Below are 20439 nucleotides of genomic sequence, written 5' to 3'. Positions count from 1 at the left end.
ACTCAAATAAGTAAACGTCAATTGAAATTGTGACGTCAATTTAAATGATTTGGCGTAAATACAAACGGATCAGCACTATAATAGTCTTTTTTAGATCTGTGTAGATTTTGTTCATTGAGCTGAGTAATGTTTATTAAGATTAAGGCGGGGCAGGGGTCCAGAGAGATGATGTTGCGCTAATCTAGGCCACACGACAGATGCTCTATTTACGTATTGCCTGCCCTCATTTTCTGGTCAGACATCCAGCCAAAATAAGGCTAATTATTTTTGGCTACAGTTCCGGGTTTCTGTTACTTTCTCCCTAGGTAATGTTTTGTGGTAAAGAATTCATCTTTGGGTAAATCTATAAGCGTTCACTTGGTATTAAGTCACTAGGAGAAGGTGGCTAAATTAGCGATTGTCGTGAGCAAACCACTGAAACTTATATTGGCATGGCTAGAACTATGGTGAACTCCCATTTGAACATAATCTACGGCATGAGAGAGACCCAACAAAGGTCAGTAACCTGCTTCAGTTCATTTGCCAAATCTTGTTCGTTTCTTTAGAGCATTAGCATTTAAGATGATATTACTTTCTCTAAATTTAACTTCATACTGTTTCATATAAATCCAAAATTTCAAAAAAAGAAGAGAGCTTTTAAATTTCATCATGTCCATTCAAAAACCTAAAAGTTTTTCCCTGATTTCCTTCAGGACAGAATATCCCAAAAACTCTGTGGGTTATACTGATAAAGCGGATTTTTCGAGCCCGTGGAAGGCCGTCAATAAAATTGATATCGGCAAAAATGTTTTGAATTTGATGTCCCCAAACTTCCAACTCTTTTTTTTAATGTGAAAGAGGCGAAAAGAAATGATATCAAGGACTTCCTGGTTCCTGGAAAGAGATTTCTTTATAGTCTTTAGAACTGCTCAATTTAAGATCAAATGGACCGTCCCCCCTCCCAAAAGAGTACTTCCAAAGTTTAAAGAAAAACGGAAATAAAAGAGAGAAATCTATTAAGTGACGTGATACTTCCGGATGAAGGGTTTCTTCCTTTGTGTATAGTCGTCTTTCCGGAGGTGACTGCAATTTTTCATCTTTAAAACGGATATTGGAAAGTTGTTTGTCCTGTACATATATCGTCGGATTCAAACTAAAAAATTGAAAATAAAAATTTAGTGAACGTAATAACCTGATTTTTCAGGATATCAATTGTTTACATTCTGATGGTTGCGCAGTACATTGGCTTTAATCAGGAACGTGAGATTGAATCTTTTTATAACCAAACAATGAGCAATTTAATGAGGGGGAAACCAAAAAAGGGACATTTAATAATAATTTTCTTATGTATTTTATAGTTTATTGAGCTTCATGATTTAGAGCTTAATTCTTATTTAAACTTAATTTATTAAGTTCGAAAATAGAAACTTGCAGTTCCAGTGTGAAAGACGAATCTAATATTTAAGCTCTTTCATGAGGCCCGCAGTATTGCAAGGGTTTTATGTCCTTTGCTGTACTTCCTTTCATGTAACGGAAGACGTACCAAATCCTCTCACTCATCAACGCGCGTCACTCTCTCTCTCTCTCTCTCTGTCTAGAAAGAGATGCTGCCCTCTCTGCAGATACTGCAGGTTAGATGGAGGTTTTCCCTACAGAACAGACCCTTAACCAAAATCTAGAACGTGGAAATCTCTTGCATTATAATTTGTAGACTTATTTAGGGCTAGTAGGCCCCTAGAGTGGGAATCCCTTTTCAGGAAATAGGAGAGACCTCAATTTGGGGGCAGCCGGAAGTGAACTGTGTTTGCGATCTTTTTCTTTCTCCCCTTAAACTCCTTAAAAACTAGTTTTGCATCAACGCGTGCTAAGAAATCGAACTCTTCCTGTCTGAAAGTAGCATTTCCGGTTATAGCTTAATCTTCGAACTTAATCCCAAGGAATCCTTTATCATTGCGCTTGCTCCAGTTAACCAGGAAATCAAATCATTGTTAGGCTTTCTTAGTACATACCTGAAATTCATTTAGGCCTAGTAAGGTCGGAAAGTCAAGCAATTATTGGATCCAATCTTGCCTATCGTAATGAAATTTTAAGTGATTTTAAAATGAGAGAAATTTTACCGATTTTTATAACAAACCTATTTATAATTATCATAAAATATATTGTTATCCACCGGAAGTTATTTGTATAAAAAGAAAAATGCAGGATAAACACGAACAATCATACAGGAGGCTGTGGTTTGTTGTTGGAAAGAGGGGGGGAAGGCAACAACACAAAAAAATCTCGAAAAGAGATGTGTGAATGGAATGGGTGTGTGTGTGTGTGAATGTATTATTACATGAATGAAGGGATGTCCTGGCTTGGTCTGATTGTTCCACTTCCTGTACACTCACTTCCGCTGTAAACGGCCGCCCCTGCAGCTTGTACGGCCGGATATAAACACATGGCATATGCACGCCCTCGCCGTATGTCTCTCTGTCCATGGTGCACATCTTAAATAATCTCCTCTTTGTTATATTTACACAGTAGAAAAACTATGTCATTAAACTGATTTTTATAAAGTCTGATTAAGTATTCATTTTTGGTATTTTTAATGGGTGAAGGTTATAGAAAAACCCATGGTCAAAAAGGTAATCCATGTTAGACAGTCTGCGTCTTGCCAAAATGTTTATTTCACACTTAACTAAACTCGGAAGAAAGAGTTCTTGTTGTGACATTTTGGTTTTTCGCTGATTCTGTCAAAATGTAGTGCATGGTGAATTCATTTTACGTCATCAGAAAGACTGATAAAAGTTTGAAGTCATCGTATCGCAACAGTTTCGAACATTTTAGAGTGAAATCGCTTTCCAAAAGAAAACCTAAACAGCATTGGGTTTCTATGCGTCCACTCGTAGAAATAGCTAGCTTCCAGTTACCCGAAGCATAAAAGGGACATGTCCAAAATTCTTGCCGATACGACTCCTCTTCATATTTTACAGCAGTAGATTATATTGTACATTAATTTAATATATATGTAAGACGGTTTTTGAAACAGATTTTATTAATATAATTTTATAAATAAATTAATACAAAACATTATTACATACTTACATAAATACATGGGCGCCACGGTAGCCGAGCGGTTATAGGCTAGACCCGCAAAGCTAAGATGTATTGTTGGTTTAGTGGATTCAATTCCCGGTCTAGGCGTTGGATTTTATTTAATGGTTAATATGAGAAATTTATAGTAAAATATGTTAGGCGGTTATAGGCTAGACCCGCAATGCTAAGATGTATTGCTGGTTTAGAGGGTTCGATTCCCCCGGTCTAGGGCCTTGGATTTTATTTAATGGTTAATATGAGAAATTTATAGTAAAGTATGTTAGGCGGTTATAGGCTAGACCCGCAATGCTAAGATGTATTGTTGGTTTAGTGGGTTCTATTCCCCCGGTCTAGGCCTTGGATTTTATTTAATGGTTAATATGAGAAATTTATAGTAAAGTATGTTAGGCGGTTATAGGCTAGACCCGCAATGCTAAGATGTATTGTTGGTTTAGTGGGTTCTATTCCCCCGGTCTAGGCCTTGGATTTTATTTAATGGTTAATATGAGAAATTTATAGTAAAGTATGTTAGGCGGTTATAGGCTAGACCCGCAATGCTAAGATGTATTGCTGGTTTAGAGGGTTCGATTCCCCCGGTCTAGGGCCTTGGATTTTATTTAATGGTTAATATGAGAAATTTGCAGTAAAGAATGTTAGGCGGTTATAGGCTAGACCCGCAAAGCTAAGATGTATTGTTGGTTTAGTGAATTCAATTCCCGGTGTGTAGGCCTTGGATTTTATTTAATGGTTAATATGAGAAATTTGCAGTAAAGAATGTTAGGCGGTTATAGACTAGACCCGCAAAGCTAAGATGTATTGTTGGTTTAGTGGGTTCTATTCCCCCGGTCTGGGCCTTGGATTTTATTTAATGGTTAATAAAAGAAATTTATAGTAAAGTATGTTTGCTAGTCGCATCCGTCCAGGACACCTAATTGGTAGTTGAACGTTAGGCCCCGCCTGAAAAAATAGGCGATTACTTTACTTTTTTTTGCATAAATACATAAATAATTAGAACAATATAATCCCTTTTATATTACTAGTTTATATGTCACCGTCGTTAAATACTATAAAAACACTCTATGTAATTGTAAACTCTCTAAAGTGACGCTAAACCTTCCGAGACTGTAACCTAACATTCAGGTTGAGTCGCGTTGTCGTCAGCACCCTCTGATGGCATTTTTACTACATATATAATAAAAATAGTCCACCGTAATGGCAAATAATTAATAATTTTTATTACGTAAATAGTTTTCTGTTGCTGTAAACATCCACACAGCTGGAGAGGATGACCTAGTTTTCCTAGGGCGGAAGTTTTGGCATTAATACAAATAAATAAAATATAACGGAAATTGGCTGAAATCTTTCTTCACACAGATTAATTATGCGTGTTATTTCCGGTAAGGAGATGATAATTACAGCAGTATAAATTTTGCTAAATAAAGCTGCTAGGCTTATTTCATTTAATGGTAAATGAGCCTGAAATCTCTGTATGGTACGTAAAACTGTGGGCGAGTCTTAAGACTTAGTAGCCTAGCAAAATTATGGCAAAGAAGGAGCGTGTCTGAATGGTATGAATCTTTTTTAAAAAAAATGCACCTTAGCACCATATTTCAATCTTTAGTAAAATTGAAATCGATTAGCACCTTTTTTTTGGCGGGCGCTGCAAGGATTTGCGCAGCCTACATGATTATCTCTTGATAACTTCGAAATAGACTCTGGCCTGGAATGGAATGGTGTTATAATGACGTAATCACAAAGAAGGTGGTTGAGTAGTCTGGGTCTCTCTCTCTCTCTCTCTGGGATGAAGAGAAATGCGTATTGTTGAAGAAGTCAGGGATGAGTCACAAGACGACACCTGAGGGTGTGCTGGCTACCTTGATGGCAGAACCTCTCTGTCTCCGCAAAGAGAGAAGCCAAAATGAGAAGAGAAGAAATGCAAACAACAGCAGCGCTAGTATGTGCGCTACACTGAAGAGAGAGAGCAAACACTTTGTGACGTCACACAGCTAGGTGACCTCTAACAATCGATCTTCACAAATTGTCTTCACCTTTCCTCCTCGCCAACCATCCCTTTGTCGTCCACCCGCGCCCCACAATTTTCTGCTCCACACAATTTACATGAAAACAATCCACTCCGTCACAATATCGCGTGTTATAAAAAGAAAAAAAAAACAATCGATTCTCTAGTTTCTATCGAGAACTTAAAATAAGAGTCATAAATAGATGACTCATCAGTGTGACCCTAAAAACACCCACCCAACCATTTTTACACTAAACTAAACAGAAACTATATTTATGTAAATGCAATAAACTGCCCTCCAACACCTTTACAACTAACTTTACAAATCTGGGGTACTCTGCGAGCGGTTACCATGTCTACACAGGTACTACCAGGTACTGATTTTACTCCCTCGTCTTCTGTCAAACACGGAAATATATTTCTAGACATTGCAAAAAGACGGTGTTTGGATCAATTTGGTCTTAGTCTAAAGGTATTGGCTAGGGCAGTTACCAGATAGATAAAAGATCTAACTATAGACTACATATTAATTTATCAATTTTAAGATTATCTTGAGTAGAGATGCTGTGCCCAAAGTTCCAATGGCACCAAAATAGCTTACGCTGATTGGGTTTGTGCGAGGTGGTGAATTTTCGGGTGGTCAGTCTTGGGAGGGGGCAGTTTTGTAGTCATCAAGATCACATTCCGGAAATGGTTATTACCCAACTTTACTGGGATTTAGGAAAGCAGTAAAAGTAAAGTAAAGTAATTGCCTATTTTTTCAGGCGGGGCTTTACGTCCAACTACCAAATTAGGTGTCGTGGACGAAGGCAACTAGCAGACATACTTTACTATAAATTTCTCATATTAACCATTAAATAAAATCCAAGGCCTAAGATCGGGGAATCGAACCCACTAAACCAACAATACATCTTAGCTTTGCGAAACTTAAAAGATTCTTACTGCTCATTATTTTTGGTGACTGATTCCATAGTTTCGATAGGATGATAAAAGTAACTGCCAGTTTTCAGTAATGATATATTTTTATTATGCCGGAGCTTTCGATCTAGGGACTAGGTCCATCTTCAGGGCTAATTTACAATGTAATATTTTACATCATTAAAAAAAGGGTTGATGTGTCTTCTGTCTTGGTCTGTTCATGGACTCAAAGACTCTTCAGGATTAGCCCTGAAGATGGACCTAGTTCCCCTAGATCGAAAGCTCCGGCATAATAAAAATATATCATTATCTAAAAATGGCAGTTATTTCTTTTCATCGTATTAAAATATTTATTTAAGTTTAACTCAATTTCTAAAATTAGATATCGAAAATATTTCCTCCTATCTAGTATTTGGATGAAAAGAGCAATAAATGGTTGAAGGGGTGTTGTAAGTTTAAAAATCGAAAACATTCTTTGCTGGTTGTTGGTGGCGCTGCTTGTGACGGGCAGTCTAACCAGTCATTTATTACCTGAACTTGTCATGACAGGCCCAACCAACGAGTATTTAAGGTCAACATTAACTGTTTAAAAACAATATTAAATACTCCTCTGCGAGGTATGTAGAGTTGTTAAAAAATGTATTAAAAATATAAAATATGTATTTTCAACGTTTTCTTTTTCATTTTCTGTTACAGAAGAAGCACGAAAGAACAACAGTAACGTGCTGATCCATTGTCAAGCCGGCGTGAGTCGATCGCCAACGATTGCCATCGCCTACATTATGAAACATCGCGGCCTAACCATGATTGAAGCGTATAAAATGGTGAAAAATGCTCGCAGTATAATCTCACCAAATTTAAATTTCATGGGTCAACTATTGGAATTGGAACAATGTTTACGTGCGGAAACCAAACTACCATGTTCACAGGCGTGGACGCAACAAACGGCTTCCACACCGGAAGAGGTCACCTCTGGTTGTTCTGTTTGAAAGGGAAATGAAAGGGGGGGGGGAAACAAGAAGAAAAAAAAAAGATTTTCTTTTTGAAGAGGGGGGGGGGGGTGAGGGGCGGCAAAGATAGAAGAAAATTTGGTGTTTTTATTTTTCCATTTTTCTCACTTCTCTCGTAAATCTAGGAACAAGCTGGAGTTAAAAGAATTTTTTTTTTGGGGGGGGGGAATCCTAAGAAATTATTTTTGTTATATTTTAAGGCTAAAAGAAACAGTAATATTTAAGTTTGTTTTTTTTTCCCCGCGCTTTACCCATTAAAAAAAAAAAATTCCCTCCAAAATTTAAAACAGATGTAGAGTTTCCCACCAAATAACCTAATCATATGTTCTAGTCTTAATTTATTTTAATCAATTAATTTTTTTTTTTTTTTTTTTTTTTTCATACTTTACGTTTATATTATATATTCTGTTTTGATTGGATTAATCCAATTAATTGATTGGGTATGGATTTATTAAAAGGCTGTGCTACAACTATAATAATTTTAAAAATTACAAATATATATATGAAAAAAAAATAAATAATTATAAAAAAAAAAAAAATAGAAGAGAAAGAACTTAATTTTTTTTTTTCTCAGGTTTAGAAGTTGTATTTTTTACTTTTTTCTTTCTCTTACTTGATTTAAGTTCCCGAGCAGTCTAGAAAAAGAAAAAATTTCTCTTCATTTCAACTAAGAAATTTACAACAGAAGAAAAAAAAAAAGAAAAAGTCAAACGAGAATTTTTCGTATTTATATGTTGAAATCTCAATTTCGTCTTTAAAACAATCACAAAATTTTTTTTTTCAACTCCCAAGAGAATTAGGGGTCATTTTTTTTAAAGGAGTAAACAAGAAAAAAGGGAAAACATAATTTATTTCAAATTTATTATTATAAAGTATATATATATATGATTTTTTTTTTGGTATTGTAAATAATTTAATTAAAATCCAAAAAAATAAATGGATACATTTAATTGACAAATATATATTATATTTTGCCAGTAGTTTGTAGAGAATTGAAATCTTTTTTTTTTTTTTTTTTTGAACGAATTATTTTGTATAATTTTTCTTTTTATTAATTTATTTTTCAAGATATATATTCTTGTTTCTTTTTCTTTAACTGAGTAAAAACAAATTGTGTAAGAAGCATTTAATAATAAAGGATACAAAAAAAAGAAGGTTATGATGTGGTATAGTTTAGTTCCTCTCTGATAGATGGAGTTTTATTTGAAGAATTGGCGTATAAATATATTATATATATATATATATATTTTTTTTTGTGACTTGTTTTGAATTAATTTTTTTTTTTTTTTTTTATTTTGGAATATTCTAATTCAGTATTTTATTTTATTTTTTTTTACAAAAGTTTACTTTTGAAATTCAACCTGTATTACACAAAAAAAATAAAGAATTGTGAGTCAAACAAAAATAAGATGGCCTAAGACAGATTTGGGCATAGAAGTATAGTACCTTCTCTCCATTTCAAGACTACTTTTACGCTCAGAATCCACTTTTACGATCTTCTTAGCCTACCACATAGATGGTTTCCTTCCCGTGAACGTTGCATGCAAGAATTTTCTTCTTTAACCTTAACCAAAAAAAAAAGTATTTTTTTTAAATGCAATAAAATACCTCTACCGCCCTCCAACAACACCTTTACAAACTAACTTTACAAATCTCGGGTACTCTGCGAGCGGTTACCACGTTACCACACAGGTACTAACCAGGTACTGGATTTTACTCCCTCCTCTTCCGTCAAACATGGAAATATATTTCAAGACATTGCAAAAAGACGTGTGGGGGTTTGGATCAATTTGGTCTTAGTCTAAAGGTATTGGCTTTTTATCCCACACGTAGATTATGAATTTACTCTCTTTGCCTCGTTAGGTTACCATATATATTTTTCAAATCTGAGCACGATTATTGCCCTTTAATTTGGATCTTTAATGATTTTTTTTATTATTTTCATCCATCTTCAGAGACATTAAATGATTTTTTTTTCTTTGGATATCTCCGCTCATAAAAATCCTCTTCTATACACGCTTCTGTGTAGTCAGAATTTTTTTTTTGTATCACAGAAATTTATGAGGGGCGAATAGTTTAAAAAAAAAAAAAAAAAGCGCTAAAAATCAGCGCCTTAAATACCATTACAATCAAATCACAAAGCACACCAAAAATAATCACACATTTCAAATCTATTTTGATGAGCTATTAGTTTTTGTTAGTGGGGGGGGGGGAACGAAAAAACTTCTAGGCATCTGATTGGTTACAGCAAAACAAAAACATGGTGACTCACAATAATTTTGTAATTCATTTGGGGGGAGGGGGGAGAAAAACAAAAGAATTCCAACTTCATTTTTTTTAAAGTTTGTTTACAAAAATATTGGTTACTAATTGGAATATTTATGAACAAAAAACAAAAAAAAAAGAAGAACAAGAACAAGAAAATTAATTTATTTGTTAATGGATATTTATTTGTATAGAAGTTTTAGAATTTATTAAATTTTTTTTTAATACAAAAATAAAGATGGCAGTATGAAAAGTAACAGTCTAAAATGTATTAGAAGCGAAAGAATACAAAATGTGCCTTGTGAAAAAAAAGATATCATGAATAAAAAGTGAAATAAATAATTATGTATATGTATGTTGTATATGTAGTGAGGCGATAATCATACTTTGTATATTAATGTATATTTCTTAATTCTTATTTTTCTTTAATTTATAATATGGTATTAAACAGTATTAGTACCAAAAATATTGGTTCTTTTTATTTCTTTTCTTTAAAAGAAAACTTAACAACCTTTTCTTTTTTATTTAAGGATAAAAAATATTAATTAAGGTGGTGCTCTTAGTTGGAAATTATATAGAAAAAACTAAGTAATAATACGAGGGTCGTTTGAAAAGTCCGTGCAAAAATAAAAACTACTTAATTTTTTGGGGTAAACCTTTTTTATTTTTCAACATAGTCTCCTTTTAGGCTTATACACTTCGTCCAACGCTGCTCTAGTTTGTTGATCCCTTCCGAATAATAGGATTTGTCCAAGCTCTGAAAAAATAGCCATTCGTTTCTGCAATCACCTCCTAGTTTGAATAAAATCTTTTTCCCGCCAGCCATTTCTTCATATTGGGGAACAAATAGTAGTCCGAGGGAGCTAAGTCTGGAGAATAGGGGGGGATCTGAAACGAGTTGGAACCCTATTTCCATTAATTTTGCGACCACAACTGCTGTGAGGTGTGAGCTGGTGCGTTGTCGTGTTGGAAAAGGACTTTTTTTTGGGCCAATCGTGGGCGTTTTTCTTGCAGCTCGGTTTTTTTTTCAAACGGTCCAATAACGATGAATAATATGCACCTGTAATGGTTTTACCCTTTTCCAGTTAGTCGATGTGGATTATTCCTTGTGAATCCCAAAAGACAGTCGCCATAATCTTTCCGGCCCGAAGGAGAATGGTCTTCGCCTTTTTTTGGCGCAGATTCTCCCCCTTGGTAACCCATTGTTTAGATTATTCTTTGATCTCAGGAGTGTAGTGATGTATCCCATGTTTCATCCACAGTGACGAAACGACGCTTAAAGTGCTGCGGATTCTTCTGGAACAGCTGCAAACCGTCGTCCTTGCAACACTTCACACGACTTCGTTTTTGGTCAAGCGTGAGCAATCGCGGCACCCATCTTGCGGATAGCTTTGTCATGTCCAAATGTTGATGCAAAATATTATGTACCCGTTCATTCGAGATGCCCACAGCACTAGCAATCTCACGCACCTTCACTCTTCTGTCATCCATCACCATATCTTGGATTTTATCAATGATTTCTGGAGTAGTAATCTCAACAGGGCGTCCAGCACGTTCAGCGTCACTTGTGCCCATATGGCCACTCCGAAAATTTTGAAACCACTTATATAAACTGTTCTAATCGAAGGTGCAGAGTCACCATAATGTTTATCAAGCTTCTCTTTAGTCTCCTGAGGCGTTTTGCCTTTCATAAAGTAGTGTTTAATCAACACACGAAATTCTTTTTCGTCCATTTTTTGAGAATCACTCGACTTCCTCGATTCAAACGAATGCCAAACACAAAGAAATAGACCGATCTGGCTGAAACTTGGTGTGTGTTCTTCCAAGAGATGCTACTAACTAAACATAACCTCGATACGCGCCAGTAGTGCTATCTCTCTGACTTTGCACGGACTTTTCAAACGACCCTCGTACAGCACCATAATTAAAATAAAATCAAGAAGGCAGTGTAATAAGCCGCCATATTGGAATCAGCTGAGTACATAACCTCGGTAAGTTTATACCATATGATCATAAAAATTGGCGCCTGCTAATAACCAGTGGAGTTTTGCAGACAATAAATTATAGAATTTATATATATATTTTTTTTACCTCTATTTCTAATTGGTGGTAATATTAAAACTGTTTCCGGTAGGACAGTTGTATAAGGGTTGATCATCAAAAACTGCACGAAAAAGTGTAACGTTGAAAAACACCCAACTTTGACAATTTTTTTCTCTTTTTCTATAAAAGATAAAATTCCCAAATTTTCTTTAAATTATAGGGCAAACCCTCCTTTATAACTGTAATTTTTTTGCAACAACCCAGATCTAATAGGTTTCGAGAAAAAAGTTGCCGAATATGAGCAAAAACGGCATTTTCAGAAAATGTTCTTGTTCTTGTTACCTTTTTTTGTAAAGTGCGTAGCGCCTAAAAGCGTGAACCGATTTTCATGAATGAGGTGTCATTCGATTCGGAATTTTATGTAGATGTGCCTTTTAGGGGTCTCGACGCTGTACATTGAATGGAAGAGGAGTTAGCCTCCTTTATGTAAGGCCCCCTTCAAAATTATTATCACTAATTACTCTGTAAATCTTGGCCCGATTTTGATAAAATTTGGTAGGATGATAAGGGTTAGGGCGTAACATTAAGGCGGCGATCTGCTCTTACACTTATTAAAGGGAAGTATAGCAATCGTTTCAAATTATCGACACGTGAACCGATTGTCATGAATGAAGTGTCATTCGAATCAAGGTAAGAGAGACTTAATTGATTTTTTTTTTTCAAAGAATAGAAAATACAATTTTTGTTTTTCTTTATTTTAATTCAGAAAAACGCCTTTAAATTTTAAGGATACCACCTTAAACCAAAAAAAGAAAACGTTACCCATACAAAATGGATTTTCTTTTACCGAGGGAAAAGCATAATGAAATCAATTAAAAGGTGGTGTAAAATTTGTATGTTTAAATGAAATGAACTTAGAACCAAATTTTTTTAGAGCTTTTCTTTAAAATTAAAAGCTCTGCCCCCTCTCAAACCAGTTTTAGCAAAAATTAAATTTAAAAATACAAATCAATAGAAAAAAAAAGGGTACGAGAAGAAGAATTAATTAAATACGATAATTTCAGAAACAATTAAGTTTCAAGAACAGCTTAATCAAAAAAAATTTTTTTTAGTATTCAAAACTTAAAACTTAAAACCCAAATAACTTTCAATATTATTTAGAAATCAAAAAAACAGTTAAAGAAGCAAAATAATTCAAAAGAAATATAATTAGTTCAAAAACTAGCTACCAGGTAGCAGCTGCCGTTAGGGGTTATGTTGATTTTTAAGGTTTTTAATAATAAAAAAAAAAGTTGGGAAAGAGCATTCTCCTGCTATCTAGCGGCGATAGTACGAACTACACTTCTCATTTTAATTCTAACTAATTTTCTTATTAAAAATATTTTGTAGCCTACATTATTTCTTATTTCTTTTCTTTTTTATTCTTGTACTTAGCTTTAATTGTTTATTTATCAATGGTATTAAAGTTATTGATAGTAAACTGTAGATGTACTGACACCGTCGTTGATCCGCTCGGCCGCATTCATTCTTTTACGTTCCCGGCACAGCTTGACTCGATCATATGGTGTTTTATTATTACCATTCGATTGTTCTTGAGAAGCCATTTCCAACCGTAAACGATCTCCGTATTTGGTTTTGGCTTTTCGACGCGTATAGGCCGACATTATGTATTTTTGATAATATTTTTTTTTATTCTAACACCTTATTATATTCACTGTCACTATTTTACACTAATGTTTTATATGCAATCGATAGATTGTGACGACAGCTGACGATTAAAACTTAAACGAACCATCGTAGCTTCTCCGAGTCAAAAGTTATACTAATTGCAAATCTCGATACGCAGCAAAATGATCTCAAATTGGCGGCGCTTCTCCCTCCACCGCGCGCGACAGTCCTCGCTTATTGTAATGAATTCTTTCGATCCTTTAGCTATCCAGTGGACTAATTTAATTTTGGATGTAGACGATAGATTCGAAACTATAATGCCAAACTGTATCCCCCTGATTTTGTTACCATTAGGTTTTTTGGATTGCCTCCATATGATAGCAAATTTAAAGACGTATTCACGACAAAAAGAAAAGTAATGTTCCAACGAATACAGAAGGAGCATTTTTAAAAAAATTCATAGGTTACTCTGTCGGTTCCTATTCTATATATATCGATTTTAGAGATTCTAAAGGTTTTATTAGTTTGTGCTTTATTTTGGTCATTATTCTTATTTAGTTTGCGAAAAATATGGATCCTGTTGGTTTTACATTTTTGGGATTCTGCAAGCTTAATCCTAGGCTTTATTGTTTATTGCTTTGCACTGAAGAAAGAAAAAGAATAATGCTAATTTCAGTCATGATTTTCAAATTCAAAATCATGACTGAAATTTGCATTATTATTATTATTATTTTTACTGCATTAACGAATCAGTCACAATGCACAATATTGCCTCAGATATTGGAGGCCCTCTTAAATACAAAATCAAATCTAGGATTACCCACGTTTCGGTCGGAAAAAAATAAAAAAGAATTCATCAAATAAAAAACAAAATTAATTAACAAATAATATACATATATATTATATAGACATATAATAAACATACAGCCATTAAAATTATCGAACTACAAAAAAAAAACAAAAATCATTTATAGTGATATCTGGTGACCATAGACAGCGTGACTCTCCTGAACAATATCTTTCTAAGACCTGGAGCAAACGTAGTCCTTATCTGTTCGATTCTCGAGGCTATGGTGTTCTCTACGGAGATACGTCCTCGACGAGCCGACAGGAATACACCTAGTAGTTTATCGTCGGACAAGTAGTTTTTGTCATCCAATACTATGTCTACCTGTAAAAGTTGAAAGTGTCGAAAATCAGTCAGTGACAGCGAAGTTGTTGGTTTGCAGAATATCCAATAAAAAAAGAAAAAGAAAAAGTAACAATAAGTTCATCAAACTATTAAGCCCATATATTAACTTGAAAATAGTAGTTTTTACCACATAATTTATACAAAAATCAATTATAATAGTGTATTATGTAATTATTAGCGACCTGAGCAGAGAAGAAAGGCCTAGATTGTTCTGGGAGTTGGGTGACCGAAATCTATAACGGTCCACCATTTTTTAAACAAAAGGCCAGACTTTACCTGAGCCGGAGAAGAAAGGGCTAGATTGTTCAGAGAGTTTAGTGACCGAAGCCTATAACGGTACTCCACTGTGTAAAAGCAAGCTAAGGAAGCCGGCCCCCGTTTGGGGTGGGGGCAGTATGTATTTTCCCCAGCCAGTGAGTGGCAGGTTGGGACAGTCGAAATTGGAGTGGGGCAGTCGCAGTTGGATTGAGGCAGTCAGAGTTGGAGTTAGGATAGTTTGATAGAGTCAGTGTTGCGGAGTTAGCTAGTTGGGCAGTTAGTCAGTTAGTGAGTAGAGCTTTGTTAGTGCAGCTGAGACTAGTGCAATTTAGTGCAGTGCGGACCAGTAGTCAGTCAGTCGTGGAACAGTTTTGTGGAGTATTTACGTATTAATTTCCTGATCGATTAAAAATTTCTAAGATTTAAAAGATTTACCGTTAATGTGGACAATTTTTCATAATCTTTTTGCACAGTTGCCAGGATTCCCTTAATCGTGCTCACATCCTGTTTGCAGACTCTCAGACCGACTCGTTTCTCCACCATCTGCAACAATTAAGATACTTTTCTTTTACCTTCACTTAATTCTATTAAAAGAAACATTTTCTCTGGCACTCATTCTCTCCAGACTGTTGGTGAGTGATACAAAGGCTGACGATTATCTTGCAGAATGGATTTTTGGTTTATGCTATAATATAGTATATTATATGCTATGTGGGTCTCAAAATCAAAATCCAAAATTAAAAATGTTGTTGAGTCATTTAAGAGCTTACAGAAGTTAAGGTAACTGGAAAATCGCAGGCTATCACTCCAAGAAAATTTGTTTATTCAAACCAATAGTTGTAGTTTTTCCGTTTGTTTGTTTTTATTATAAACTCACCATGCATAATCCTTGAAAAAGCAGGTCACCTAATATTGTACGTCGTTTGTTGATATCGTTTATATTGTTGAGAACCGTATCTCTGATCTCTTTATAAAGATTGTCAACAAGCAATACCCTGTATCGTAGAAGACTCAGTCGAGCTTCATTTCTTGCTACAGAACCGGCTCTAAAAATTTAAAAAAAAATATAAAAATAAAGTAAAATAAATAAATAATTTTTTTTTCTTTGGTAAGTGCAGCAATTGACCTTATTAGGGTAATTAGTCCGAGATTTTAGAAATCTAGTATCCACATTTACGTTATATTTTATTTTAAGGCAAATAATTGATTGTTCTTGTTGTTTTTAAGACGTTAACATTTTTATTGCATAATCAGATAATTTATTAAATACCTATGGGGGAAAAATTAGTAAAAAAAATCAAAGTAGTATTTTTCCCAGAAATAGATAGCAAAAGAATTGGCTTGTCTCATTGGTGGATTAGAGGTGTGAAATGTAGGCGGTCTCTTGGTATTGTCAGCTGATGACGTCGTCATGAAGTAAGCCACTCCCTGACCAATGAAAGCCGAGTTAGCCAGCGAAAGAAATGAGGTACCTTACTTTTATTTTTTTTATCTATATGGTTTATTTATCTATATTATTATGAACGTTATTGATTTTGGATTACTTTAGTAGTACAATAGAGGAAAAATCATGCAGGTATAACCTTTGTTCTTGGTGTTTTTAAGACGTTAACATTTTATTGCATAATCAGATAATTTATCAAATACCTATGGGGGAAAAATTAGTAAAAAAAATCAAAGTCGTATTTTTCCTAGAAATAGATAGCAAAAAGAATTGGCTTGTCTCATTGGTGGATTAGAGGTGTGAAATGTGGGCGGTCTCTTGGTATTGTCAGCTGATGACGTCGTCATGAAGTAAGCCACTCCCTGTCCAATGAAAGCCGAGTTAGCCAGCGAAAGAAATGAGGTACCTTACTTTTATTTTTTTTATCTATATGGTTTATTTATCTATATTATTATGAACGTTATTGATTTTGGATTACTTTAGTAGTACAATAGAGGAAGAATCATGCAGGTATAACCTTTGTTCTTGGTGTTTTAAGACGTTAACTTTTTATTGCATAATCAGATAATTTATCAAATACCTATGGGAGAAAAATTAGTAAAAAAAATCTAAGTAGTATTTTTCCTAGAAATAGATAGCAAAAAGAATTGGCTTGTCTCATTGGTGGATTAGAGGTGTGAAATGTGGGCGGTCTCTTGGTATTGTCAGCTGATGACGTCGTCATGAAGTAAACCACACCCAGACCAATGAAAGCCGAGTTAGCGAGCGAAAGAAATGAGGTACCTTACTTTTATTTTTTTTATCTATATGGTTTATTTATCTATATTATTATGAACGTTATTGATTTTGGATTACTTTAGTAGTACAATAGAGGAAAGATCATGCAGGTTTAACCTTTGTTCTTGGTGTTTTTAAGACGTTAACATTTTATTGCATAATCAGATAATTTATCAAATACCTATGGGAGAAAAATTAGTAAAAAAAATCAAAGTAGTACTTTTCCTAGAAATAGATAGCAAAAAGAATTGGCTTGTCTCATTGGTGGATTAGAGGTGTGAAATGTGGGCGGTCTCTTGGTATTGTCAGCTGATGACGTCGTCATGAAGTAAACCACACCCAGACCAATGAAAGCCGAGTTAGCGAGCGAAAGAAATGAGGTAGCTTACTTTTATTTTTTTTATCTATATGGTTTATTTATCTATATTATTATGAACGTTATTGATTTTGGATTACTTTAGTAGTACAATAGAGGAAAAATCATGCAGGTATAACCTTTGTTCTTGGTGTTTTTAAGACGTTAACTTTTTATTGCATAATCAGATAATTTATCAAATACCTATGGGAGAAAAATTAGTAAAAAAAATCAAAGTAGTACTTTTCCTAGAAATAGATAGCAAAAAGAATTGGCTTGTCTCATTGGTGGATTAGAGGTGTGAAATGTGGGCGGTCTCTTGGTATTGTCAGCTGATGACGTCGTCATGAAGTAAGCCACTCCCAGACCAATAAAAGCCGAGTTAGCCAGCGAAAGAAATGAGGTACCTTACTTTTATTTTTTTTATCCGGTTAATGAATTTATGGGAGTACTATTTAAGACCAAGGCTGTTGTTAATGATCATATTTTAAGTAATCGCTTTTTTATTAGATGGGGCTTAACGTCTAACTAGCGATTAGTTGTCGTGTAAGGGAAACGGAAGCACATGCTTTACTATTAACAATTTTTTCTAACAAATAAAAAGTAGCTAATCGCGGGTTTTGAACCGGCGATCTACAAAGCCACATTCGTGACCACTCTAATAACTAACTCTTAATGCATTTTTACTCTATAACATCGACACATGATCTCGATGTTATATCTAACTGGCTCGCCAGTTAGTTAACTCAACTAGCCCTGACTTTGACTGGTCTAGTTACTGGTTAGAGTACATGGCTACTGGTTCTTTTTGACCTTGTAAAACTGGTCTACTATTTAGGCAAATCGTAGACTCTGTCTGCTCCTTAGTTAAATTACTGGAGCCGGGGTAAGAAAGTTTTGGCCAGGTGAATTTTTAGGCTCTTCATGCTGGCTTATATTTGGAAAAAAGGATTACGGATTAAGTAGTAATGCTGTTTTTGTTTTTTTTTGATTGGCCAGTATTGTTCAGCATGTAGTCGGTGTCCCCTCCTATTGGGTCTTGTCTTAGATCTCATAAGGCAGCAGGTCAACCAATTGGGGGGGGCCCTCCTATAGTGACTAGTTTTTGCCTAGGCTGAATTGATCACAATATGTGCGCCTCCGTTGGTAAATTTGTCACTTTTCTCCACAATTCCTGCCTCGGAAGTGGTAGTTTAAAGAATAGAAGGATTAAAAAGGATCTTACACTTTTCTTGACATCACTACAGCGTCTTCCTTTTTCTTGTACCAATTACTCAGTTTGGCCCTTTCGGTGCGCAGCATATAACCAATCTGTATGTTATACTCTTCGTCAGCTTTTTCGAACATCTCTTTCCTTCGTTCTTCACCCTCCTTGTCCATGAAGGCTATCATTCGTTCCACCTTTTGGTACATATGGGAAAACAGGAAGTGACATCAAATCAATATAACTCGATAAACTTTATTATTCATAAGGAAATTCATTCTTTTTTTTTTAAAAGGAAGTTGTGTCACTCGAATGCTTGATTACGGAATTAAAGTATATTAAGGAACATCTCAGTTCATGCAGAAATATCTTTTAGTCATTTTTGACTTGTGCATAAATACTTACAGAAATGCATAGCTACAGATTGGGCTCCAAAGAAGTAACGCAGCTATTGCATTTAGCCTCACTACAAAATCTACAATCTACTCTACAAAATCTAAATATGATCTCCTTTCGGACAGTATTACTCCCATTTACCGTAGTTTCTCCCTTAGGCCCCTCGTAAATTAACTGCCTACCTTCAACTGCCATACTCCTCTGCAATACAGTGGAGACCGGACACGTGACGGATAGTCGAATTGTTTAACGTGTATAAAACTTTGTATTAACTGGTATACATATTTTATACGTTTATGCCTTAAAGGTCAGGGGTATCTTTCATTATTCAATTCATTCTATTGTGTATTAAAATTAATGAATACAATGTCTGCGACATCTAATCGGTTTTGTGGGCGGCGGTTTTGTTTGTGGTTGGTCTTTTTTTAGGGAAAAAACCCACAAACTGTCGAATGATGGACACGGAGTACGTACCTAAAAGACAAAGGAAATAATCTCAGAAGAAAATATTCACACTCTGCATTGAACGGGGTTGTGACCGTCACTAATCTTAAATTAGAACCCCTACCTACCTTCAACTGCCTACTGGTGGCATACTCCTCTGCAATACTTAAAACTACTTCCTTACTACTTTATGGCGCACAAACTTCCTGCGACCTCTTACATGGCTTGTTCAACTTTGACCCCATTTGGAAAATTTAGCCATTAATATTTATTAAAATAATTCAACAACTGGTACTAGATTCTTTGCTCTAATCAATTAACTTACCTGTCTGGAGAAATCCATTATTTAAACGCCAAAATGTGGGTCCATAAAAATTAAAAAATAAAAATAAATCATTTAGTTAACCAGCTGGGCTATCCAAATTGACGAATTGAATACAAAACATATGGTACCAATCGAAATAAAGTTAGTTACTTGTAAGCGTTCAGTAATAGTTCATTGTAATTGCTATGCAACTAAATTTTCTTGATGTTGACAAATTTTTCTTAAAAAAAATTAAATATATACAGGGTGAACCAGTAAGTATTGTCCATAGGCCTACCGTGTGTAGTACATCTAAAGTGGAGTTCAATGACGTATTGGCCAACTTCATATTCACCACTGTTCTTGAGTGAAGTCACTTTTAATTTTTTTTTTTAATCATTACTTTTTTCCAATAAAAATGTTATTACTCAGGAAGTTTTAGTCCGAATTCGATTCTGATGACACGGTTAGAAAGACAGATAAATTTTCTAAAAATTGATACCATTTCGAAGCATAAGTCATTCTCCAATCAGCCTCAATCTTCCTCCTGGATACTGGAAAAATAAAAGTAATCGGAAATTTTTCTAGAAAACTCATTAGGCCCTTACGTGATCATTATCAGACCTAGGTGCTGGCACTTTTTATAAAAGTTTCCTTGTTTAATGGGCTTTCAAACGGTACAACATTTTCCAGGATTCCTTTTATCTTCGTATGTGAAATTACGTTTGTTTTTGCAAGAAAACGTGTTCACGAGCACTCAACAGTGTTAGTTTATCAAGTTGTTTAATTCATTGAAAACTCTTTTAGATGGACCAGTTGTCAATTTTTAAAGTAGATTTTCTTAAAATAAGAAAGTCAAAGGTTACAAATTGCACTTAAAAATAAAGGGTTAAGGTTTATTCACATTCTTTTCTTTTCCAACAGGTAGTTGTGAGTGAAATTGTAATTTAGAGTAAGTACATATGAATTTTTGTTTATAAAAATAGCTCTTGTTTAAAATATTTCCTAACATTTTCTCAAATATTTCAGAGAGCAGAATTTTTTTTTTTTTTGAAGTGCAATTTGAGAGGAGTTAGCCCCCATT

The 20439-nt window shown here is 34.6% G+C and overlaps 3 protein-coding genes across 11 annotated transcripts in view; 2 read left to right on the top strand and 1 right to left on the bottom strand.

Moving 5' to 3' along the window:
* puc (dual specificity phosphatase puckered) overlaps positions 1-9736 on the top strand; it is a 267275-nt gene extending 257539 nt beyond the window's left edge. For all 9 annotated transcript variants that reach the window (XM_074124216.1, XM_074124215.1, XM_074124214.1 and 6 more), the window contains one exon: positions 6692-9736. In XM_074124216.1, coding sequence (XP_073980317.1) covers positions 6692-6984 — 293 coding nt within the window. In that variant the 3' untranslated portion in view covers positions 6985-9736. The remainder of the gene's footprint in view (positions 1-6691) is intronic.
* A 4122-nt stretch (positions 9737-13858) lies between these two features.
* Positions 13859-19523, bottom strand: LOC141452263 (V-type proton ATPase subunit E-like). Its single transcript, XM_074124234.1, has 5 exons — positions 19377-19523; positions 18233-18408; positions 15309-15477; positions 14867-14974; positions 13859-14152 (listed from the first exon to the last, which is right to left on the bottom strand). Exons 1-5 carry the CDS (start codon positions 19392-19394, stop codon positions 13946-13948), a joined length of 678 nt encoding a protein of 225 aa, XP_073980335.1. The 5' UTR covers positions 19395-19523; the 3' UTR covers positions 13859-13945.
* A 761-nt stretch (positions 19524-20284) lies between these two features.
* The window catches only part of Hers (Histone gene-specific Epigenetic Repressor in late S phase), a 343933-nt gene continuing 343778 nt past the window's right edge, over positions 20285-20439 (top strand). Inside the window, exon 1 of the mRNA XM_074124182.1 lies at positions 20285-20307. The gene's annotated coding sequence lies outside the window, so the exon portion shown is untranslated. The remainder of the gene's footprint in view (positions 20308-20439) is intronic.

Source organism: Rhodnius prolixus, unplaced genomic scaffold (genome assembly GCF_049639745.1).
Source record: "Rhodnius prolixus isolate KJV_2025 unplaced genomic scaffold, Rpr scaffold_3, whole genome shotgun sequence".
NCBI classification, from domain to species: domain Eukaryota; kingdom Metazoa; phylum Arthropoda; class Insecta; order Hemiptera; family Reduviidae; genus Rhodnius; species Rhodnius prolixus.
This window is presented reverse-complemented; position numbering and strand designations above follow the sequence as displayed.